This window comes from Hemiscyllium ocellatum, chromosome 29 (genome assembly GCF_020745735.1).
Source record: "Hemiscyllium ocellatum isolate sHemOce1 chromosome 29, sHemOce1.pat.X.cur, whole genome shotgun sequence".
Classification (NCBI taxonomy): domain Eukaryota; kingdom Metazoa; phylum Chordata; class Chondrichthyes; order Orectolobiformes; family Hemiscylliidae; genus Hemiscyllium; species Hemiscyllium ocellatum.
The window spans coordinates 56,674,836-56,701,233 of NC_083429.1; the positions used below are offsets into that span (position 1 = coordinate 56,674,836).

At 40.8% G+C, this 26,398-nt stretch overlaps 1 protein-coding gene across 4 annotated transcripts in view; it reads right to left on the minus strand.

The window, feature by feature from the left end:
• Nucleotides 1-232: 232 nt before the first annotated feature.
• tbcelb (tubulin folding cofactor E-like b) overlaps nucleotides 233-26,398 on the minus strand; it is a 62,101-nt gene continuing 35,935 nt past the window's right edge. For 3 of the 4 annotated variants that reach the window (XM_060846998.1, XM_060847000.1, XM_060846999.1), the window contains exons 7-8: nucleotides 24,294-24,407; nucleotides 233-3,857 (exon numbers count right to left, since the gene is read on the minus strand). In XM_060846998.1, the coding sequence (XP_060702981.1) occupies nucleotides 3,533-3,857; nucleotides 24,294-24,407 (439 nt within the window). In that variant the 3' untranslated portion in view covers nucleotides 233-3,532. Of the gene's footprint in view, nucleotides 3,858-19,327; nucleotides 20,409-24,293; nucleotides 24,408-26,398 lie in introns of those variants that run through there. The other variant, XM_060847001.1, reaches the window with a different exon arrangement.

A 26,398-nucleotide genomic window follows, 5' to 3' on the forward strand; every position in this document is an offset into this window, starting at 1 on the left:
ACCCACAGAAACACAATCACTGATTCCAAAATAAGGGAAACTGCCCAGATCTATATAACCATAATTCTAACAAATTAAAAGATCGTTCATAATCCTTGATATTGCAATTGAGTGTTTTATTGATAATTCATTAAACTGTACAATACTTAAAATATTTCCTATAATTTTTCAGTCAGTAATTACGATTGCATTATCTTCACTCTTAGTAAAATTAAATTGATTTACATGCAAATAGTTGATAGACTGACTTAATTCATTTAGGGAAAGCTGTGATTAATGTTTCTGATATATCATGAGTTAAATTGGATTCACATGCAAGTTCTAGAATGACATTAGACAACATAAAACACCAAGACTAGTGATGAGACACAGCAATGAAAACAGCAATAAAAACACCTGAAAGTGGTATATTTGAATCACAGAATGGTTACAGCACAGAAGGAAGGGCACACAAGTAATCGTCATTACTACTTCCAGAATCAGGGCACCCAACCTACAGCAGTAGCTTCTATGCGGAAAGGCAAGACCAAATTTAACCAAAAAAAAAATAGACTTTTCACATAGGAAATGCAATAATCCAATATCCATTTACATCTTGTTATTAATGATAGAAAAAAAAGAGGGAAACTACTTAAAAGTTGGTTGATCCTTTGCCCTCTTAGCTCCCATAGCATTCTGTAAACAACAAATAACTGAGTTTTACCTGGTTACCTGTTAGAGACTGCACTCAGTAGTAGCACAATCCAATGAGGTAATCATGTCAGTTCCAGACTGGATTGAGGTGGCAAGGGAGATAGTCTTAGCATGTACTGGACCTGTATAGAGACTAACTGGGAAAATATTCTTCGCTATATGAATCACCAGAACACTAGAGATTTTAAAAACATCATTTGGTAATCAGAGTACAGAATCTTACCTCCAATACCTCAAAAATAACTGCTCAGAAGTATGCAAGAAATAAAACTACCTGCAGGACCAGAGCTAACCACCAACTATGAAGCAAATCAGTAAATATGGATTATAGTAGAGTGGCCACAGCCTTGTAGTTTGCTCTTTTAATATTAAATGCTTGCTGAATAATGACCTTCATTTAAATACCCCGTCTTGAATCTAATGACATAATTGCTCACACCAGAAATCTTCAACATTCAATTCACAAAGAGGCAATCCGAGTTCACAGATCAAGTAAGTCACCTTCAAAGACACAAAGTATTTTATATGAAAAAAGTTTGAACATTCAAGGGAAAAAGTCATAACAAGCCATATAGAGAGATCACGGACTAGTAGCTGGACTGTTAATCCAGAGGCGAGAGTGTGGTGCTGGAAAAGCACTGCAGGTCAGGCAGCATCCGAGCAGCAGAGGAATCAATATTTTGGGCCTTCATCAGGAGGTCCAGGTAATGTTCTAGGGACCCAGGTTTGAATCCTGCCATGGCAGATGGTGGTATGTGAGTTGAATAAAAATCTGGAATTAAGAGTCTAATTAAATCAACATCAATTGTCAGGAAAAACCCATCTGGTTCACTAAGGGAACTTTAGGGAAGGTAAGTACCATCTTTATCTGGTCTGGCTTATATAGGACTCCAGATCCACAGCAATGTGGTTGTCTCTTAAATGCCCCTTGGACAATTAGGACAGGCAATAAATGCTGTCCTGGCCAGTGACACTCTCATCCTGAGAATGAATTTTTAAACAAATATACAAAAGGCTCATGATTTCAATATTTTTCAACCAGGGATGACAAATAAATCCTAAAGATCACAAAAGCAAAAAAATGCTGAAGTTCAATGTGTACAGGCACGTGGATTCATTTGGGTTAAGTTTCTTGCAAACTACAGCCAAAGGATGATTATTCACACAAAGGGCACTTTTCCTTACACATACCAAATTTGCATTTGCTGTTATCTAGTGAGCAGACAATAAGTAACACTGTCCACTTATATCAGTGGATGCTTAGGGCTTTGCTCCATATGACCTCAACTCCAGACCATAGTTCAGTTCTTTCCATTACAGGAATCAAGTCAACTCACAACTGAAAATAGTCGTTTTCAACATAATTATATTTGTATGAACAGATTAAACATTTTCACAATTAACCAAATACAATATTAAATGCACATCCCAAAACTTGAGTACCTGGTTGAAAATATGCTAAGAAAATATTTGAGGCTTGCCATGCCCCTCATTGTACAATTTGAATCCTTCAATACATTACTGCCCACATTAAATTAGTGAATATTGCAGCTAACATACTGACTGCAATGTAGAAACCACACACTGCACATTTACAACTTGTATGCAGTTCATAAAGCACTATGGCTGTTATGCATGTTTATGTGGTGTGGTGTCCAAGGTGCTAACTGTGCAATTTCATACTGATTGCTTAATCTGTACAAACACTTACGCTACAAGTGTTAAGGCATGAATTCTGCTGAAATTAATTGCCACTGATTCAGAAATCATGTTCATTTACATTTTGGCAATATTGATATAGAATGATACAGCACAAACTGACCAAATGTACCTGTGCAAGCTTCTTAAGCTATTCAAGAAGTCCCACTCCTTTGTTCTTTCCCCATAAATCTGCAATTCTTTTTCCTCATTAGAGTATATCAAATTACTTTTTAAAAATGGCTGTTGAAATACATAATGCAGTCAAGCCTATACAGTTGGTTCTGACATAACGCGATCGTTATGTTCTCATGCGATCTCACGTTATAAGAAAACCATGTAGTAGCTGTGCCATTTAAACTAAAGGGACCGAAATCACGTTTTAGCCACTACAGGTAAGGAAAATTCGCTTTCTACAAATAACGGTCTAAATTTTTCATTCATGTTTAAAGCCAATATGCATTGAACACAACGTGTTATAGCAGAACGGACTGTTAATCCAAATCCTGCTTTCAAAGAAGGATAATAACCTTTTCCTGATGACAGGTGAAGGATTGATGTCATCAAGTTAAATTGATAAATAGTTTAACTTTAGACAACTATTTCATTGTTAATGACATGATCATATCCAAATTTGACTATGATAAAGGACAATTTTGTGCTGCTTCTTACTTCATCTTCTTAACAACTACAAGTATGTTAACAAGCAAATATTAAAATCCAGATTGTGTTGCACAATAGTGATGACTTGTGTTCTCTAAAGTTGAGTGATTGAGAATAATGTTGTACAGGTTGTAATCCTCAATTTCTTTGTAACCTCATACAATGATGATCCTTCAATCACTACGCTGCAGTAACTTTTGACCCTTCTTACTGCTGGTTTCAATAATCAGCTTACAGTATATGCCTCCACTAACCAAGGCGATGTTGACCATGGGATCTGTTATTACAGGGTTGCCTCCTTCATAGAAACTTCTGCTAATTGTAGGAATTTTGATCAGCAATAATCAGTACCTATGCATTGGATGTCAAACCCCTTAACAGTTACAGCTGTGAAAATACACTGTGACCCAGCAACACTTTCATTAAAAAACAAAATACTTGGGTAAAAAGTGCAAAGATTGAGAGTAAATTCACAAGACTATTTTGTTTTGGGTTCTACATGAATCTCATCTCCGTCTCGGATACTAAACGAGTGGAGAGCACGTGTGCTGAATTTCATTTCTTCTGGTCCAAAAGCCTTTACCATGTCTTGATCAATGTAATACAGGCGCATATTATTGGCCGGTAACTGTACGATAGTTCGAAGTTGCTTCTTCAGATCAGCCACTGTCTGATCGAGACGAATATTCATGACCTCAACTTTACCTTCAAAATGAACCTCAACCTTTGCACGACTCTGGGGTCGAAGGTCAACCACTGCCAACGGTTCCAGTACACCATATTGTGTTACTAGTTCATGGTATCTAGAAATAAATGGAAAGTTCAGATGGTTAAAAAATCTACAGTATACCTCAGTGCTCAAACTCAGTGGGACCAAGCCTTAATGTTAGCATTATCAATTTAAAAAAAAGGCCAACCTCTAAAAGGCCAGCACAACATCAGGGGCTGAAGGACCTGTTCTCTGCTGTACTGTTCTATGTTCTATCTTTCACCCAGGTATGATCCTCTTCCTTCAAACTAATTCTGTTGTACATATGAACTCTTGGTTCCCATTCGGTTTTCTGACATTATTAATATCATCTGAGAAGCTACAGAAGACAAGTCTTTGGGGACTGCAAGTATAGTTTGTGTGAGCAAAGGTGTTTTCAAATTTGGGTAGACAAGCAAATGATTTCTAGTGCTTCACCACAAAGTAAAGATGAAAGAAAGAAATGGATAGTGATCATACTGAAGGTCGATCACAGAATGGTCATAGCACTGTGAAGGAGGCCAATTCACGTAATGACATCACCCTGTTTTTTCCTTGTAACTCTGCACATTTTTCCTTTACAGATACTAAACTAACACTGAGTGGTTAGGTTGACCCTGCTTCCACCATGATCTCAGTCTGCCCATTCCGGAACCTAACCATTCATTGCAGCAAGGCACCTTTATTCCAGCACTTACACCCCTTGTAATTATGATGATAAATCCATTTGCCTTCTCCATATTTACATAGTCCAGATTAATAATTTTGAATAATTGCCAAATCTAAACTAGACTTGCATTTGAGCATGAATTGTTTTTACCATTTATCTTAAGAAGAATATATAAATCTAGTAGAACATTCATGGATTGTTGAACTTGATACATGGGTTTAGTGGCTCATATTGTAGAGACTGGGCAAATATGGAAATATAGAAACTAAGAGTAGTCCATTCAGCCCTTCAAGTCTGTACACCATTCAGTATGATCATAGAACATTACAGCGCAGAGGCCCTTCGGCCCTCGGTGTTGCACTGACCCGTGAAACCAATCTGAAGCCCATCTAACCTACACTATTCCATTCTCATCCATATGCCTATCCAATGACCATTTAAAATGTCCTTAAAATTGGTAAGTCTACTACTGTTGCAGGCAGTGCGTTCCATGCCCCTACTACTCTGAGTAAAGAACTACCTCTGACATCTGTCCTTTATCACCTCTCAATTTAAAACTACATCCCTTGTGCTAGCCATCACCATCTGCCCATCCTATCTAACCCTCTGATTACCTTATATGTCTCAATTATATCACCTCTCAACCTTCTTCTCTCCAATCAAATCCCTCAGCCTTTCCTCATGAGACCTTCCCTCCATACCAGGCAACATCCTAGTAAATGTCCTCTGAACGCTTTCCAGAGCTTCCACATCCTTCCTATAATGCGGTGACCAGAAATGTACACAATACTCCAAGTGCTGCCGCACCAGAGTTTTATACAGCTGCAGCATGATGTCATGGCTCTGAAACTCAATCTCTCTACAATAAAAGCTAACACATTGTATGCCTTCTTAACAACCCTATCGACCTGGGTGGCAACTTTCAGGGATCTGTGTACGCGGACACCGAGATCTCTCTGCTCATCTACATTACTAAGAATCTTACCATCAGCCCAGTACTCTGTATTTCTGTAGCTCCTTCCAAAGTGAATCACCTCACACATTTTTCCGCATTAAATTCCATTTGCCATCTCTGCAGCTTATCTATGTCCCTCTGTAACCTATAACATCCTCTGCATTATCCACAACTCTACTGACCTTAGTGTCATCTGCAAATTTACTAACCCATCCTTCCACGCCCTCATCCAGGTCATTTATAAAAGTGACAAACAGCAGTGGACTCAAAACAAATCATGCAATCTTTTATCTCAACACCACATTTCCATTCTCTCTGCTGTATGGGTTACATATCTTTTGGAAATGAGAATATAGGCAAATCAGATTCAGACACTTAAAATAAGGAAGTCAAGGATATCACTTCCTCTAGAAAGGGAGTTCAAGACAAGGAGAAATAATCTTGGAATTTGAATAGAACAGTTTAGATGCCAATTCAGCTAAAAGGATCTTCACTCAATGCGGCTCTTAAGGAATTTGTAGACTAAATGGTTGAACAAGCACCTCAAACAGCCCAAGAGCTGAGCAGAGCCAGTGGTGCGAATGACACAGATCAACAGACCCATACCAGCAGTTGCAGAAGCAGTCTTAACCACAGTTTCACATACTAGAAGCAAAGTCACATTACGACACAACTCTTGGGAGGTATCAGTCAAGATTGAATGGGTCAACATGGTATGCTGAAACAAACCTGATTGACACTTTAAGAAATATCATTTTAGTACCAATAAATTTGACATTGTCCTGATATTGGCTTAAATGCTGACAATTAGTCAGTGTGCTTTCAACAACAAGCGTAAGAATGAAAATGGTCTATGGAGTATTCAAATCTATTGGTGTTCACGAATAAGGCAACATGAGCTGTTCATGGGAGAATCAGGCTCATACAAAGCTGGAACAGAGAGTCGTTGTTTAAATGGAACATTCCAGCACCTGAGTGAATCTCTGGAGAGCTGAACCTGACTGGCTTCACTTTCACTCCAGCAGCACTTCACTAAAAGAGTAAGCCCTGGTTAGAACCATTTGCAGGTTTGCACAATATGAGCTTTCTTTCCAACTCAAAATGGAGATAATCAAAGTCTGAAATGATACCTACAGCAAGCAGTAATTTTCAATTCTGTTAATCAAAACTACTTTGTTTCTTGGCTGAATGCCACTTTCCCAGCTTGCTAACTCTACACCAAAATTGGTAAACGTGCAATGACCCGACTTGCACATGCAACAAAATTCTGAAAGCACATTCTCCAAAGTTAGTTTAGTGCAAATGGAAAAATCTTAAAACTAAGTGTTGTGGTGCAAAGGATTACTTTAACCACTTGAAACAAGAGAAATAATTTTACTATAATTCAATTTAACAAGTGCAATTTCAATATCTAATCAAAAAATACAAATAGATTTAATACTTTTACTCCAAAAATTGTACTGAAAGCAGGGCAATTCAATCATAACAGTGGGCACAAAATGCAGAAGCTATTGTGTGAAATTTTCGTATTGGTGGATTGAGTGCCTTGATGGGTACAGATGTGTTAAAAAGAGGAGAACTTGGTCAGTTAAACAAGCTTCCAGGGAAACATGAACTGTCCACAATCTTCGCCTTTTAGCTATACCTTAAGTTTAAAACATACTTTGGGAATGGATGCAATTCATAAAAAAGCTTTCCTTTAGAAAAGGACAGAATTAGTTTTTGACAAAAATAAACACACCTTTCAGCCCAATAATCTCATCCTATATAAATGTTATTCTTACCACCTATTACATCATCACAAAACTCACCCTTTTCTCTCTAGCTCAATTATACATTGAAACCAATTGTATCGTAGTCAGATCGTATCACAATTCTGTTAACTGTCATGAAAAAGATCAGTCAATGTGTTATTCTTTTTCCCTGATTTTGTAAATTTTGACTTGTGCCTTTGATAAATTGAATCATTCATACAGCGAACAACTCACCTGGCTCAATTGCTACTTGCTTTCTGATCTCAAAAACATCTACATTATCCATCTAGTCTATTTCTTTCACAGATAAAGTGACAATGATCTAACATCCATCTATTAAAATGACTGATGTGAAGGAATCCAGTGCAAGCAATGTAAATAATGATGAATTAGAACATAGAACATAGAAAAATACAGCTCAGTACAGGCCCTTCGGCCCTCGATGTTGCGCCGACCAAAGCCTACCTAACCTGCACTAGCCCAATAACCTCCACATGCTTATCCAATGCCCGCTTAAATGACCATAAAGAGGGAGAGTCCACCACTGTTACTGGCAGGGCATTCCATGAACTCTCAACCCGCTGAGTAAAGAATCTACCCCTAACATCTGTCCTATACCTGCCACCCCTTAATTTAAAGCGGTGTCCCCTAGTAACAGCTGACTCCATTAGCGGAAAAAGGTTCTCACTGTCAACCCTATCTAAACCCCTAATCATCTTATACACCTCTATCAAATCTCCCCTAAACCTTCTTTTCTCCAATGAGAACAGCCTCAAGTGCCTCAGCCTTTCCTCATACGATCTTCCTACCATGCCAGGCAACATCCTGGTAAACCTCCTCTGTACTCGTTCCATTGCCTCCACGTCCTTCCTATAGTATGGCAACCAAAACTGCACACAATACTCCAGATGAGGCCGCACCAGAGTCTTATACAACTGCAACATGACCTCAGGACTTCGGAACTCAATTCCTCTACCAATAAAGCCCAGTACACCATATGCCTTCTTCACAGCACTATTTATCTGGGTGGCAACTTTCAGAGATCTGTGTACATGGACACCAAGATCCCTCTGCTCATCCACACTACCAAGTAGCCTACCATTAACCCAGTAATCCACCTTCTTGTTACTCCTACCAAAGTGAATGACTTCACACTTAGCTACATTGAACTCCATTTGCCACCTTTCTGCCCAGCTCTGCAACTTATCTATATCCCGCTGTAACCTGCCACATTCTTCTTCGCTGTCCACAACTCCACCGACTTTCGTGTCATCCGCAAACTTGCTCACCCAGCTTTCAAGCCCCTCTTCATAGGTCATTTATAAAGATGACAAACAGCAATGGTCCCAAAACAGATCCTTGTGGAACACCGCTAGTAACTGCACTCCAAGATGAACCTATACCATCAACTACTACCCTCTGTCTCCTTCCAGCCAGCCAATTCCTAATCCAAACCTCCAACTCACCCTCAATGCCATACCTCCGTAGTTTTTGCATTAGCCTACCATGGGGTACCTTATCGAACGCCTTGCTAAAATCCATATACACCACATCTACTGCTTTACCCTCGTCCACTTCCTTGGTCACCTTCTCAAAAGAACTCAATAAGGTTTGTGAGGCACGACCTGCCCTTCACAAAACCATGCTGACTATCCTTGATTACATTATTCCTATCCAGATGTTCATAAATCCTATCCCTTACAATTCTCTCTAAGACTTTGCCCACAACAGAAGTGAGACTCACCGGCCTATAGTTACTAGGGTTATCCCTACTCCCCTTCTTGAACAAGGGGACCACATTCGCTATCCTCCAGTCTTCTGGCACTGTTCCCGTAGACAATGACGACATAAAAATCAAGGCCAATGGCTCCGCTATCTCCTCCCTTGCTTCCCAGAGGATCCTAGGATAAATGCCATCAGGCCCAGGGGACTTATCTATTTTCATCCTTTCCAGTATTCCCCAGACCTCTTCCCTACATACTTCAAGGTCATCCATTCTAATCACTTGTGACTCAATATTCACATCAGCAACAGTGTCCTGTTCCTGAGAGAATTATGACGAAAAGTATTGACTTAGTGTCTCTCCAATCTCCTCCGCCTCCACGCACAACTTCCCACTACTATCCTTGTCTGGACCGATACCTACCCTAGTCATCCTTTTATTCTTGACATACCTATAGAAAGCCTTTGGGTTTTCCCTAATCCTACCTACTAAGGACTTTTCATGTCCCCTTCTCGCTGCTCTTAGCTCTCTCTTTAGATCCTTCCTGGCTACCTTATAACTTTCAATCGCCCCAACTGAACCTTCATGCCTTATCTTTACATAGGCCGCCCTCTTCCCTTTCACAAGGGATTCCAATTCCTTATTAAACCACGGCTCCCTCACAAGACCCTTTACTCCCTGCCTGACTGGTACATACTTATCAAGGACACCCAATAGCTGTTCCTTGAACAATCTCCACATATCATTCGTGTTCTTCCCTTGAAGCCTATTTTTCTAATCCACGCATCCTAAGTCATGCCTCACCGCATCATAATTTCCCTGCCCCCAGCTATAACTCTTGCCCTGCAGTGCACACTTATCCCTCTCCATCACTAGAGTAAAAGTCACCGAGTTGTGGTCACTGTCCCCGAAGTGCTCACCTACCTCCAAGTCTAACAACTGGCCTGGTTCATTACCTAGAACCAAATCCAGTATAACCTCACCTCTTGTTGGCCTGTCTACATATTGTGTCAGGAAACCCTCCTGCACACATTGGACAAACACAGAGTTTGGGAGCAGTACAAATTGTTTTTATTTCCTTATTTAGGATTAGACGTTCTGAAAGATAATTTCAAGTTCCATGATAATAGGTTGTCTGCAGGTCAGTGCAGACTTAACGTGAACATTTTTGAGTACTGCTGAAAATTGTCATTTTGTCAAATCTTTGGAATTGCATTCATTGGGACATTTTGCAACATGACTAAGAACTGGGAAATCAACATTTATACTGCAAGATAAGAGATTGCTAATCAGTTGGCAAAGGACTCGGATTATTAATGTGGATTGACATTTAACTACTATGATCAAATTTCAAACTTGCCAGGTTGACTAACTGAGCAGGGAACCACAGAAACAAACTGGTGAATGATTGTTAACTACTGAGCTCAAATAGACACAGTATGTACGTATTCCTTCTGCCTGCAAAGAATGTGATCCTGTATACTAATTCAGCTTGTAGTACGTAAGCAAGTCACACTGTGAGCCTCACTATCATAACTTGTTGTCAGTGTAAAGCTTTGCACACAGGATTTCCCAGCAAATTCTCATATGATACAGTACAGAAAAAGCTCTTCCACCCACTGAGACTGCATCGATAAAACTACTTTACATCTACATCACTAGTCCCACTAACCAGCATTTTACCTATAGACTTAAATGTTATGATATGTCAAGTGCACACCCGGGTATACACAGTCAGTGTTGTACACCACAGAACAGATCCTTCGGTTGAACTCATTCAAGCTGATCAGATCTCCTAAATAAATCTAGTCCCATTTACCAGTATTTAGCCCATCTCTCTATAAACCCTTCCTACACATGTACCCATCCAAATACCTTTTAAATGCTGTAATTGTATCAGCCTCCATCACTTCCTCTGGCAGCTCATTCCCACTCTGCACTCCCCTACCCTGGGAAAAAGATTTTGGCTATTCACCCTATCCATGCCCCCCATGGTTTTATAGACCTTTAAGGTCATCCCTCAGCCTCTGACACTCCTGAGAAAATAGGTCTAGCCTCTCTCTACAGCTCTAACATTCTAATCCTAGCAACATCCTAGTAAATCTTTCCTGGACCCTTTCAAGTTTAACCACACTTTCCCTATAGCAAGGAGACCAGAACTGAACTCAGTATTTCAAAAGCGACCTAACGAATGTCTTGTACAGCTGCAAGATGACATCCAAATCCGATATTGAATGCTCTGACCAATAAAGGCAAGCATACCAAAAGCCTTCTTCACTATCCTGTCTACCTGCGGCTCCACTTTCAAGGAGCTATGAACCTGCACTCCATGGTCTCTTGTTCAGCAACACTCCCCAGAATCCTACCATTGTATTTATGTGCTGCTCTGATTTGCCTTACCACAACACAGCACTTCACATTTATTTAAATTAAACTCCATCTCCTTGGCGCATTTATCAAGGTCCTATTGTACTCTGAGGTAACCTTCTTCACTATCCACCACACCACCAATTTTGGTATTATTTGCAAATTTACTAACTTTACTGCCAATATTCATAGCCAAATAATTTATATAAATGACAAAAAATAGTGGACCCAGCACCGATCCTTGTGGCACATTGCTGGTCACAAGCCTTCAGTCTGAAAAGCAACTCTCCACCACCACCCTTTTGACTACCTTCAAGCCAATTTTGTATCCAAATGGCCAGTTCTCCCTGCATTCCACGGGATCCAACCTTGCTAACTAGTCTACCATGCAGAACCTTGGTGAACGCCTTAATGATGTCCATGTAGATGACCACCATGCTGCCTTCAATCTTCTTCGTCACTTCTTCAAAAAACTCAGTCAAGTTATTAAGACATGATTTCCCACGCATAAAGCCATGTTGACTATTCCTCATCAGTCCTCACCTTTCCAAATATATGTAAACCCTGCCCCTCAGACCCCCTCCAACAACATACCCACCACTAACATCAGGCTCACCAGTCTTTAGTTCCTTGGCGTTTCTTTATTAACTTTCTTAAATAACAGCACCAAATTAGCCAACCTCCAATGGGCATTGTTCTTTCCCTGGTTAACCTCTTCTTTTTAACATAATTTATAAAATATCCTAAGATGCTCCCTAACCCTGTACCCAAGTTCTTTTTCACACCATCTAAGTTCACTCCTGCACTTCCTGTATTCTTCTAGGGCCACAACTGAATTGCTTCTTTTGGAGTTGCTAAAAGGCTATCTTCTTTATCCACCCTGAACTGTCTTAAACATCCAGTGTTCTCCAAACTTACTGCTCCTACATTTCCCTCTAAAGGGTACATGTTGGACCCGTAATCACCCCAGCTCCATTTTGAATGCCCCTAATTGGTTTGCTGTAAAATTACTGGTAAGGAGCTGTTCCAGTCTGCTGTGGCCAGATCCTGTTTTATTTTAATAAAATCTGCCTTTCCCCAGTCGAAAGCCACCTTTTGCAGGCAACCTTTTTCCTTATCCAGAACAAATTTAAACAGTTCCATAATGTGGTTGCTATTGCCTAAATGTTCCCCCACTGCACATCGAACACTTGTCCGGCTTCTTGGCACAGAACCAGATCCAGTATTGCGCCATGCCTTGTTGGGCCTTCTACTTATTGATACAAAAAAACTCCTATATATTTGAAGAAATCCACCTTCTGCCCCCCAACAACGACCAAACCCTTAACACTATGACTATCCCAATTTATGTTGGGAAAGGAAAGGGAAAAGGGAAAGGAAAGAAGAAAGAAAATCTTGAAATTACCCCCATGCCAGATGCTTCAGGTGCCAAAAGTAGGAACATAATATCATTGAATGTATGGCACAAGAGCTGATATTAGGAGAAACCTTCAGGTATCTGGATTATTGGGTTTTCTTCCAGGGCTGGTGGGACCTGTACAAAGAGGACAGGCTGTGCCAAAACTGGACCAATTTCCTTGCAGGTGTATGATTGTCCTTGTCACTTGAGAGGGTTTATACTAATGTGGCAGGGGATGGGAACCAGAGCATGTGAAGTGATTGCGGAGAAGGTATAGGTTAAGACTGATAAGAACAAAAGGCAGGGCCAGGTTAATGAGTATAGTGAGACTGGTGGTCTGAAGTGTACTTATTTTAAAGCAAGCGGTATGACAGGAAAGGCAGATGTTTTAGAGCCTGGATTAGTACACAGAGCTATGATCTTGTAGTCATTGTAGAAACTTAGTCGTGATAAGAGCAGGACTGACAGCACAACATTCCAGGGTTTCGATGTTTCAGCCTAGATAAAGAAGGATGCAAAAGGGGTGGGAGTTGCATTACTGATTAAGGAGAATGTCACAGCTTCACTGAATCAGCTAATCTTGGAGGGTTCATGAAGCAAGGCCATAAGGGTAGAAAACAAGAAGAGAGGTGCAATCACTATGATGGGGCTATAGGGTATGCCTCCAATAGCCAGAGGAAGATGGAGTAACAAATATGCAGGCAGATCATGGCAAGATGTAAGAAAAGCAGGATTGCCGTAATGGGTGATTTTAACTTCCTTAATATTGACTGGGACTCCCTTAATTCCAAGATCTTAGATGGGGAAGAATTTAAGTACATCCATATGGCATTCTTGAAACTATGTACCTAGTCAAACTAGGGAAGAGACCAAACTAGACCTTATATTGGGGAATGAACCTAGCCCAGTGGGAGTACTTTTTGGGAACTGTGATCATTATTCTGTAAGTTTTAAAGGTAGTTATGAATAAGAATAAGTGGTGAAATTTGGAGGGAAGACTGGAGAAATTTGATTGAGGACAGCAATTGAAGGGTAAATTCACATCTGACATGTGGACGTCTTTTAAATGCCAGCTGATCAGAGTTCAGGTGCAGCATCTCCTGTGAGGATGAAAAGTAAGGATGGCAAGGTTTGGGAACGCTGAAGGATGAGATAGTCAAAGACAAAAGCAGCACATGTAAGGTTTAGGAAATTGGATTCAGATAAGATTGAGAAGTGTAAACGTAGTAGAAAAAGAACTGAAATAAAGAATTATGAGGATTAATAGGGTCCATGAAAGCACAGAATCTCCACAGCACGGAAACAGGCTCTTCGGCCCAAAAAATCCACACTGACCCTCTGAACAGGACACCAACTAAACCCATTCCCCTACCCTATTACTCTAAATTTACCCCTGTCTAAAGCAATTAACCTACACACCCCTGAACACTATTGGCAACTTAGCATAGCCAATACACCTAACCTGTACATCTTAGGATCTTGGGAGGAAACCGGAGCACCCGGAACTAACCACTCAGACATTGGGAGAATGTGCAAACTCCACACAGGCAGTCACCCGAGTTGGAATCGAACCCAGATCCGTGAGGCAGCAGTGCCGACCACTGAGCCACACTTGCCAAAATGTCCTTGGCAAGTAGGATTAAGGAGAATCCAAAGGTATTTTATGAGGAAACATTTTTTCACCCAAAGAGCAGTGAGCCTGTGGAATATACAGGGAGTAACTGATGTCAGATGCTAGATATTGCACTTGGTGCGAATGGGATCAAAAGTTCTGGGGAGAAAGCAGGATTAGGCGGTTGATTTGGACAATCAGCCAAAATCATGATGAATGGCAGAGCAGGCTTGAAGGGCTGAATAGTCTCCTGCTCCTATCTTCTGTGTTTCTGTTTTTCGTACATTATGAACAAGACAGTAGCTAGGGAAAGGGCAAGTCCACCAAAGGACAAAAGGAGTGAATTTATGCGTGGAGTTAACAAAAGTGGTTGAGATCCTTAAGTATTTTGTATCAGTCCTCACAAAGGATGAGGATGATATGATTTGGGAAGGGGGTATGTTGATATTCTAGGACAAGTCAATATTAAGGTGTTGGCTTCATTGAAAAATGTTAAGTTTCATAAATCCTTAGGAACTGATGGGATCCATCCCAAAATAATATGGGCGCCAAGGAAGGAGATTGCTGGGACCTTGGTAGAGATCTTTCTATCCTATTTAGCCACAGCTGAGGTCCCAGAAGACTGAAGAATAACCAATATTCTTCTTTTATCCAAGGGCAACTTGAATAATCTGATGAGCCTTACATCAGTAGTAAGGAAGTTACTGGAGACTATTCTTAGGGACTGGATTTATTTGCATTTGGAAAATAATGGACTTGTTAGGGTTGATCAGTATGGCTTTGTGCAGGGGTAGTTTTGACTCAAATTTGATTGAGGTTTGTGAGGAAGTAACATAGATGATTGATGAGGGTAGGACAGTGAATGTTTTAGTAAAATTCAGGTAGACAATAGAGTCAAAGTCAGATGTACAGCACATTTGATGAGGTCCTTGATGGTAGGTTGGTCCAGAAGAGACGGTGGTTATAGAGGGTATTTTTCTGACTGGAAGGCTGGGACCAGTGTTCAGCAAAGATCAATGCTGGGACCGCTGATGTTTATATATATGATCTGGATGAAAATATAGGTGGTCTGATTAATAAGCTGGTCAGGGCATAAACCAAATCATCCACCGACATTTCCGGCACCTCCAAAAAGACCCCACCACCAGGGATATATTTCCCTCCCCACCCCTTTCCGCCTTCCGCAAAGACCGTTCCCTCTGTGACTACCTGGTCAGGTCCACGCCCCCCCCTACAACCCACCCTCCCATCCTGGCACTTTCCCCTGCCACCACAGGAACTGTAAAACCTGTGCCCACACCTCTATACAAGGCCCTAAAGGAGCCTTCCATATCCAAAGTTTACCTGCACATCCACTACTATCATTTATTGTATCCGTTGCTCCCAATGCGGTCTCCTCTACATTGGGGAAACTGGGCGCCTCCTAGCAGAGCGCTTTAGGGAACATCGCCGGGACGCCCGCACCAATCAATCACACCGCCCTGTGACCCAACATTTCAACTCCCCATCCCACTCTGCCGAGGAAATGGAGGTCCTGGGCCTCCTTCACCACCACTCTCTCACCACCAGACGCCTGGAGGAAGAATGCCTCATCTTCCGCCTCGGAACACTTCAACCCCAGGGCATCAATGTGGACTTCAACAGTTTCCTCATTTCCCCTTCCCCCACCTCACCCTAGTTCCAAACTTCCAGCTTAGCACTGTCCCCATGACTTGTCCGGACTTGCCCTACCTGCCTGTCTCCTTTTCCACCTATCCACTCCACCCTCTCCTCCCTGACCTATCACCTTCATCCACTCCCCCACTCACCCATTGTACTCTATGCTACTTTCTCCCCACCCTCCTCTAGCTTATCTCTCCACGCTTCAGACTCTCTGCCTTTATTCCTGATGAAGGGCTTTTGCCCGAAACGTCAATTTTGCTGCACTTTGGATGCTGCCTGAACTGCTGTGCTCTTCCAGCACCACTGATCCAGAATCTGGTTTCCAGCATCTGCAGTCATTGTTTTTACCATTTTAATAAGCTTGCAGATGACATGAGAATCAGAGAAGTGTGAATAGTGGGGAAGGTTGTCAAGAGGTACAGTTAATAAGTTTGCAGATGACACCAAAATTGGATGTGTAGTGGACAGCGAAGAGGGTTATCTCAGATTACAACAGGACCTTGACCAGATGGGCTGAGAAGTGGCAGATGGAGTTTAATTCAGATAAATGCAAGGTGTTGCATTTTGGGAAAGCAAATCTTAGCAGGACTTATACACTTAATGGTAAGGTCCGAGGGAATGTTGCTGAACAAAAGACCTTGGAGTGCAGGTTCATAGCTCCTTGAAAGTGGAATCGCAGGTAGATAGGATAGTGAAGGTGGCATTTGGTATGCTTGCTTTTATTGGTCAGAGTATAGAGTATAGGAGTTGGGAGGTCATGTTGCAGCTGTACAGGACATTGGTTAGGCCACTGTTGGAATATTGCGTGCAATTCTGGTCTCCTTCCTATCGGAAAGATGTTGTGAAACTGGAAAGGATTCAGAAAAAATTTACAAAGATGATGTTGCCAGGGTTAGAGGATTTGAGCTATAGGGAGAGGCTGACCAGGCTGGGGCTGTTTTCCCTGGAGCCTCAGAGGCTGAGGGGTGACCTAATAAGAGGTTTACAAAATTATGAGGGGCATGGATAGGGTAAATAGGCAAAGTCTTTTCCCTGGGGTCGGGGAGTCCAGAATTAAAGGACATAGGTTTAGGGTGAGGGGAGGGGGTGGGTGGAAAAGATATAAAAGAGACCTAAGGGGCAACTTTTTCCACACAGAGGGTAGTATGGGTATGGAATGAGCTGCCAGAGGAAGTGGTGAAGGTTGGTACAATTGCAACATTTAAGAGGCATTTGGATGGGTACATGAATAGGAAGGCTTTGGAGGGATTTGGGCCGGGTGCTGGCAGGTGGGACTAGATTGGTTGGGATATCTGGTCGGCATGGATAGGTTGGACCGAAGGGTCTGTTTCCATGCTGTACATCTCTATGACTCTAAGGGTGAGGTGATGTATTTTGGGAAGTCAAATGCAACAGAAAGTATACAGTAAATGGCAGGACTGTTAGGACCAATGATATACAGAGGGACCTTGGTGCAGGCCCATAAGCACCCTGGAAGCAGCAACACAAGGGGATAAGACGATGATGGCACATGGTATGCTTGCCTTCATCAATTGGGGCACTGAGTACAAAAGGCATGTCATGTTACACCTGCAAAACAAAATACAGAGAGAATCGTGCGCAGTTTTGGCCATCACACAATAAAGATAGATGTAGAGGTTTTAAAGGGTGCAAAAGAAGTTTGCAAAAGAAGCTACAAGGATTGGTTGAACAAATTTGGGATTACTTTTGTTAGAGCATCGGAAGCTCAGGGGCATCATAATTAAAAGCATACAAAATTATGAGTGGCACTGATAAGGTCAATAATTGGAGTCTTTCTCCCAGTGTAGAAATGTGAACCGGACATAGGTTTAAGATAAGGGGGCAAGTTTAAAGGAGATGCGCAAGGGAATTTTTAAAAAAAAACACTGCAGGCAGCAGGGCCTGGAACATGCTGCCAGTGGAGGTGATAGAAGCAGATACGATAGCAACGTTTCAGGGGCATTTAGATAGAAATGAACAGGCAGGGAATTGAGTGATGCGGGCAGAAAGGATTAGTTCAGAATGGCATCCTGGTCAGCACAGACATGGTGGGCTAAAGAGCCTGTTCCTGTGCTGAAAAAAGAAATTAAAATAATTAAAATGCAATACATCGAGAAATTTGGATTTTTTTTCTGCAAATTATTACTTTTAAATATAAAATGAATAGATTTTTGTTGTCCATATGCATTAACTATTAACAGGTCAAAAGATGAAGAGTCAGGTCTCAAATCAACCATAATCTCTCAGTGGCAGATCAGGTCGAGGATTTAAGTGGTTTACTTGTGTTCCTATGTAACAGAGAGAAAATGCAGCCTTTTCTTTCCAGATACTCATGGCTGCCTGACCCAGTGATTGCCTGGCCTATGTGCTCTGCTGGGCTAGGACAGTGCTGTTCGGCACTCTTCCTCTAGTCTTGGTCCTGTCTCTGAACTTATGGGTAGGGTCTTGCCCTGCAGAGAGACAGTGAGAGTTAGTGAATGAGTGGCTTACTGAGAATAGCTCAGTAGAGTTGTGAACCCTTCACACACTGAATGGAGAATTAAGGTGGTGGTGGAATAGAGGGTGATGAATGTGAAGGCAAGTTTTTGCAATGTGCAGAGAAGGTAAAGGAGAGATAAGCGGTTGTACAACAGTAAGCATGAAGATGGCAGAATGGAGATGGGAACAGAAGAGATCACATTTGAAATGATAGTGGAATGCAGCATGGTGTCCTTGCATATGTGGGATGAGACACTAGAAAGGAGGACACAAATGTTGAGACTGGTGGGTGAAAAGGCTGTTGCATGGTTAGAAAGGAGACGACATTAACAGCTGCATGCACCTTGTTGTACAAGTAGTAAATGAACCCAGGTTCTGGGATGCTGCTGCTATGAACCCTATCTTTACAACTGTATATGGACCTGGTTCATTCTGATCTCAGGAATACCCTGAACAAACCTCAAGAGCAACTGCTCTCTTTTTGCCTTCACAAGAACCCCTATGCTGACAATAGAAGGCAAACTTTTGACTCATTTGTAACTTCAAAAAAGTTCTTCAATAATAGCTGTGTGGTGAGGAAACTACTGAGCCAGTGTATGAAACAGATGCTGCATGCATGGTGTGGATGGGTTGGTCAATTCAATGCAAACTCTAACACAGCCATTAAGCATATTGAAAGAACACTTGTGAATTAAAATGATGAACCCAAAAAAGTAACAGCAGATTGGCCACCAATCCCCCACACACATTCAGCATCCAAGATTAAATCAACAGTTTAATGTCAGATGGCATGGAGGCATGATACGGGATCTCTAGCAACATGAATTATCGAAGATGTTAACTCAAGTTGACTGCAAGATTGACAGATTTATTTATTGTTACTTGTACCGATGTACAGTGAAAAGCTTTGTTTATGAGCATTACAGGCAGATGATAGTAAGCAAGGATGTACCGAACAAAACATTTTGACGGAGGCATATAGGTAACATTGCACAGGGCATACAAGAGATCAGTATTATTTGAGGCTAGACAGTCCATTCAATAGTCTAATAATGGCCAGGAAGATGCTGTCCCTGAACCTACTGGTGAGTGTGTTTAGGCTTCTTATCTTCCGCCTGATGGAAGAGATGGTAGGAAATCATTACCAGGGGACGAAGGGTCTTTGATGATGTTGGCAGCTTTTCTGCAGCAGAGAGCCACATAAATGGAGTACATGGATGGAAGGTTGGCTCCTGTGATGGCCTGGGCTGTGTACACCAGCCTCTGTAGTTTCTTACGAACCTGGGTAAAACAGTTGCCATACCAGACTGTTGTGTATCCGGACAGTATGCATTCAATTGTGAGGGTCCTAATAGACACGCCAACTTTCCTGAGTCACCAAAAGAAGAAACATTGTTGTGCCTTTTTGATAGTCGCAATTACACGGGAAGACCAAGACAGATTGTCGGTTATTGTCACTCTGAGGAACTTGACGCTCTCCACTCTTTCAACCTCAGTTCCATTGATGTAGATGGGGGCATGTCCTCCTCATTTCTTACTAAAGTCAATGATTAGTTCTTTAGCTTTGCAGGTGTTGAGAGAGAGAGATTGTGCTCATTGCACCACATCACCAAACCCTCTATGAACCTTCTGTATTTTGACTCATCATTGTTAGATATCCATTCCACTATGGTGGTATCATCAGTAAACTTATAGATGGCATTCGTTCGGAATTTGACAACACAGTCATGGGTATATAGGGAGTACAGTAGGAGCGGAGACAATAGTTGAGGGCTCCAGTGTTGTGTTGTTGTGGAGGAGGTGCAGTTACCTATCTTCACTGATTGCTGTCTGTGGGTCAGAAAGCGGAGGATCCAGTTGTAGAGGGCAGAGGTGAGACCAAGGTCAGAGTTTTGAGGTGAGAATTCTCAAATTTAGCTTTTTGGCAAGCTCACAAGAGGGCTATGGAACTTTCTAACTTAAGCACAAACTGCAGATGTTGGAAACCTGAAAGACAAACAGAGTGCTGGAGAAACAGGAAGCCTGGCAGCATCTTTAGAGAGAAAATAGAATTAATGTTTCGAGTCCAATGCCCCTTCATCAGAACCTGCTGCATGACTACAGGAATCTATTTTCTTTCCTCAAAAGTTTCCATTTATTTATTTCTGCATTCAGAACTGGATTCTACACAGGTGCTCAACTGACTAAATTACCCTTGTGCCTAGATTCTGGAGAGCTAATTGGAGAGGAAAGTGGGCCTACCAAAGCATGTGGTTGTGCTGAGCCTGAAGTAAATCATTCAAAGTAGTACAGTATGCTGTGTGCTAATGTATCTGCATGAATCAAAATGATGCAGCATGTGGTCATAGAGTCAGAGATGAATGATCTGCCCAAGATTTTGGGATGGTCAACTCTGTTGCATGGAATAGATAAGAGATCCTGAAGAGCAGGAGACCTTCCATTTTCTGGTACCAAGTGGCTAACTGTTTCTCTAAGATCTGAGAGTTGGCAGGAGGAAATAGATTGAGCGAAGTGACCAAAAGACAAGATGATCCTATCCTGTAAACTCCTACTTGAACTTGTGGGCATGGGCAGAGGGTTGGAAAAAGATTACTGAGACTTCAAAGTGAAAATTTCCACATAATCCCATTTGCAGGAGACCACTATAAAAGGGAAAAGATGCAGATCTCAAAAACAGTGCTGAAATTAGTGGACACCCCAGCTTGGCCAAGGGATCTTAAAATCATGCATTACGCTCATTTTGTTAAATTCTATGCAAGAAGTCGAACACTCATCTTAGAAAGCTTATAAAGGATCAGACTCAAATTATAACAGAGCCGGAATAGATCATTCAGCTTTTCAAACTTTCACCACCATTCCAGATCCTGGCTAATCCGGTGTTCTTCAGGCATTTTCAGAATGCTAGATTTCCTGAAATCAGCCCCAATTCCTCCCAAAGCTGGAGTGTAATTTTTACAAACTCTGAAGTACTAAAAAGATTGAAATAAACCAAAATGTCAATCTATATTGGTGTCATCCAATGCCAAAAAATATCATCCATGTTAAAAACAAAATCTGTTTGATGAAGTAAGGAAGACAGCAGTAGGATTAATGCTACGTGAACATTTAAAAGAAACTTTATAAAGTACTGTATAAATTAACTATTCGCAAAAATAAGTCCCTTAAAATTAAACATAGTGGCAGTTTATACACAAAATTTGTCGTCAGTTGGAAAGTAGAGAGTAATAGAATGATTGACCTTCAGATGATGACCAATTTCTTCAGGCTGAGTATTACACATTACAATGGAACTCCCCACTTTATACTCCTTTGGGTTCCTGACCTTGCTAACATTACGTGCACTAGCACTTCTGCCGACTGATGAAAACCCACCAGCTGGTTAAAACCATCTGTGCAAACATACCAGTCCTTGATGACCTGGTCAATTCACTTACCATCCTGTCTCCAATCTCAGCAACGTTGCTGAGACTTACGTACCAAAAAACATACTTTTGATCAAGAAATGAGAAACATAGGAACAATACTAATCTTTCAACAGTAGATTCTGAACTACCACGGCAAGAATGATCTTCAAACTTGTATAGGACAGGTCAAGGTCCCTGTGCAGCCTTTCTCCATCACTGCAGTATCAGAACAAATCCTTATACACCGTTTGTGTTCTTCCACAAATGCTCTATATCTTGAAGGAAATACCCTCTCAACAGCCTAAATAGTAGATTGATCACAAACTCAGCAAGTGAAATTACTGTTGGCCTTTAGAGATTTGCATTTGCTTAAAGTTCTGAGACAATTGTTCTATTTGATAAACAAATTAGTGTCCTAGAACTGGGTATAGAGGACATAATTTCAAAGGCTGCAGAGGAAATAAAGAGTGTCAGGGCAGAGAAACCAGTTGCATAGTCAGTGCATCAAAACAAAGGGATGGAATTGTGCTATAGAAACAAGGTATCAAAAGATAGGATTGAACTATTTTTGTCTGTGCATTACAGTTAAATCATTCACGGCCAGAGGCAGGGGGAGCCATGACGCCAGATAATGAGCTGGTCAGAAGCCAGAGAACAGCATGACAATAAAAGTTTTGGAATTAAACGGGAAATGGATGGCAAAGAAACAGTCATGTTGTCCAAGACAGCCTCTTCACTGATCAAGCTCTCACAGCTGGTGAATAGAATTACTATACAGGGCTAATATAGATCTGTGGAGGGCTTTAATAATGTCAATATCATTGGTAGGGGGCACACAACAAGAACTTGTGCTTATATAATGCCTTTCATCATATGATACATTCTAAGGAATTTCACAGGGGCAGCATGAATGAATCTGGTCACATACAGTCATATTAGGCCAGACAACTGAAAGTTTAGGGAAGAAGGTAGATTTTATAGTGCTGTAAAGAAGGAAAGCGAGAGACAAGTATAGGAAGGGAATTCCAAAGCTCAGTACTTGAGATTATAATGACTAATGGTAGAGTATTTAAAATCAGGGATTACTTAACAAGGTCAGAATTAGATGAAAATATTTTGGAGGGGGAGCTCTAGGATACTATGGAGAAAGGAGTGAAGCAGTCATGGAAGAATCTGCAAATAAGGATGAGTAGGTTAAAGTAAAACATTGATTGGGAAGCTAATGTAGGTCAGTGGCATAGGCAGAAGTTTAGATGACGTTTGATGGCTAAAAAGGTGCAAGCGAGCCAGGAATGCTTGGAATAGTCATGACTAGGGGTACCAAGAACACAAATCAGGCTTTCAGCAGCAGATGAGCGGAGACGGGTGAAGTTTGACAACATTATGAAGAGGAAATAAAATGGTATTACTGATGGTAAGGATGAGGATCAAAGATGATACAAAGATTAATCTCAAGACTGTTGACAGGAAGAATGATGAAGTTAGGATAGCAGTTGGTAACTAATGTACTCACATGTTAAAGGGAGATAAAGTAGACTGAAAACAGGCTTCAATCAGCCCAAGGTGTCAATAGATTTAACAAGTGTACGGATAACAACCATGCAAAAAACATTCCAAATGGCAATATGCAACATATCAGCAGTTGCTAACTTGATGGCGGGCATAAACCCTGATAATGTGCAGCTACTAATAATTGCATATATTCAAATTGACAAAGCTGTTTTATCTGAAATTTCATAATTTACACTTAGAGTCATAGAGATGTACAGCATGGAAACAGACCCTTCTGTTCAATTTGTACAACAGTTGCTCTTTATATGTACAGCAAGCGTTAGGCAGTGCTTTCTCATTTCTTTAACATTGCAAAGGAGTTGTGAATGGGATATTATATTTTACACTGTTTGAAGCAATTTGCAGGGGGTCTTGTCAAACATTATTCTACCAATAGGGATGTTTTGGTCTTGACAAAATCTCTGAAGAGTACCTCCCATATCGGGGACTGACCGCTTTTTATTTTTCTACATCTTAACAAGGACAATATTTGTTCATTTTGATGTTCTAGAACTGAATGGATCGGTACCCCATCCAATTCTTGGGATAAATATTTTGGAAGAGAAAACAGACCATTGGATTTGCAAAGAACATTGAAAAATAGCCTGCAAAGTGCTACAAGACTTAAATATGAACAAACCTAGAGACTGCCAATGCTGGAATTCTGTCCAATCCACAAGTGTAACTTTAAACAAACCTTTTAAACTTATAACAGTCCTGTACAGATTAGAGTATCAATTACAAGATGACGAGAAACGTTTACACCAAGAGGAAAGTGGGAAATTAGCACAAATGGCTCAAAAACATACTTCATTAAAGTGGAGTGTGAAGCTCTGAGGGAAATAATAAGACTAAAGAGCAGAACTGTAGGGAGTAAGGCTATGGAGGCTCAGAATTTTGAATATCAATCACTTGCCTGTCTGGTAATTCTTCATCTGGGTGATTTATATGGTAACGTATGAAAAATCGTTCTGCATCTATTCTTTCTCCAGCAACTTTACTGCCATTTAACACTGTAACAGATGGCAACCTGTTCAGAAAAAAATAAATTAAACTAAAGCTCAACAGCAAGACAAGATGTCAGCTTGACTTTTACGAATAACTATCTAAATAGCAAACAAGTGACTTCAGCGCAACAAAGTATAAAAGTACAACTCAATCTCAGATCAGTATTATACAAGAACAGTGATGTGCTATACAGAATTCTAGGTTTCTTCACCGGTTAGTAGAGTTAAAAAGCTAACATTACATTAACTTGATGCAACCCATTTCTCCTTCTTTAAAGTATAAAATCAACGCCCACTTTGCCAGAAAATGTCCCATGCACTCAAATTTTGTTTGATAATTTTACAGTGAAGCTTGCTATATCTCACTGCATTAGTTGTACAATGTAAAATGCAAGATCCTTCCTATAATCAATGAACACTTAAAAAAAGTTAGGTTCTTAAAGAAACATTGGATACAATGGGAAGCAAGCAAAAAATGTGGAATTAGATGCAGTTTCTCGTATGGAGAAATGAAAAGATAGCAACTTGGTGTCTGTGCTGTGATGGCGATCTGGCATTTCCTGATCAGGTGCACACAGCACAAGAGATAATAATAAAGACAAATGAGATATTTTTGAAGGGAAGAATGGAGATTATGACAAATGAGCAGATGGAAAGTGCATTAAGATCCAAGTTACAACAAAGCAGTGAATTTGAACAGTTTAAAGCAGAACTGTGCTGCACTCTTTGGAAACTGGGTAAAAGATAAAACCATTGAAACAGTGCATGTTAAGATCATTTATAAGGCAAATATTTAGAACAATGTCTGTGCAAGAATGGATACCAGCAGCCACAATAAACATACCAGCCAAAGTCCCATACCTGCAGTTCAATGCAAATCCTTCACAACCACTAACACTCAGATGTTAAGTAGTGGGATAGAATTTGCAACACAAAACAAGGATTTACAAATGAGACTTTGTGGGTAAAGCTTAGGAATAAAAAGCAGATGGTCACATTGCTTGGGTCTATAATTTACTCCCAGCAGTCAACAGGCAAGAGAAGAGGTATGTAGACCAATCTCAGGAGGTGTGTAATAACAACAAGGCAACTACATTAGGGGATTTCAACTTTCCAATATGATTCTAACTAATCATAGCATAAAGAGTTTAGAGGGGACAGATTCTTGAAATGTAATCAGAAGAACGGTTTACAACATGTAGAAGGTCCAACAAGGGACACTGCAGTGCTGGTCTTAATCTTGGTCACAAAGTTGGACAGACAGTTGAGGCGGTAGTGAGGTGAATTTTAGTGGTTGTGACCACAACACATTGTCATGGAAAAGAGAAAAATTGATGGTCTGCAAAACAAAATCAAAAGTATTTTGGATTGAGGGAAGACAGAATTTTTTTTAAAATAGGGGAAAATCTGAAAGTGTATTCAAAAAGGAAATGGGGAAAGCACAGGCACAACATGTTCCTTTTGGAATGAAATGTAGAAGCAACAAGCCCAGGAATATTTAGGGACTGGATAAGGAAGAAGAAAAAAAAAGGCAGATGTAAAGGAAGCAAATCAACAGAATAAATGTGCATGGGAAAACTTAATTAGGAGAGCAAAGAAGGGGCTTAAAAATATGTAAAAATGGTGAGAATCAAAAAAAATATTCTAGACATATTACAGAAAAAAAGATACTTGTGTGTGTGGTAGGATTTTAAATGAGTTCTTCATTTCTGTCTTCATTCAGTGGGAGAAGAATGTAGGCACAGAATTCGAAGAGAGGGACTGTGAGGTTCATCAGCAGACTGAGAAGATGAGGAGCCATTGAAGGCTTTGGTAGGTGTAAAAGTGGACAAATCCCTAGGTCTGGATTAAGTGAAGTCCAAGCTTCAGTGGGGGCAAAGATCGACATTCAGGGAAACTGACCAAAATTTTAAAACTCTCTCTGGGCGTAGGGGAAGTGCTAGAGAACTGGATGGCAAACTAGATGGTTTTGCTTTTCAACAAAAGGAGACAGGGATAAACTAGGGAATTATAG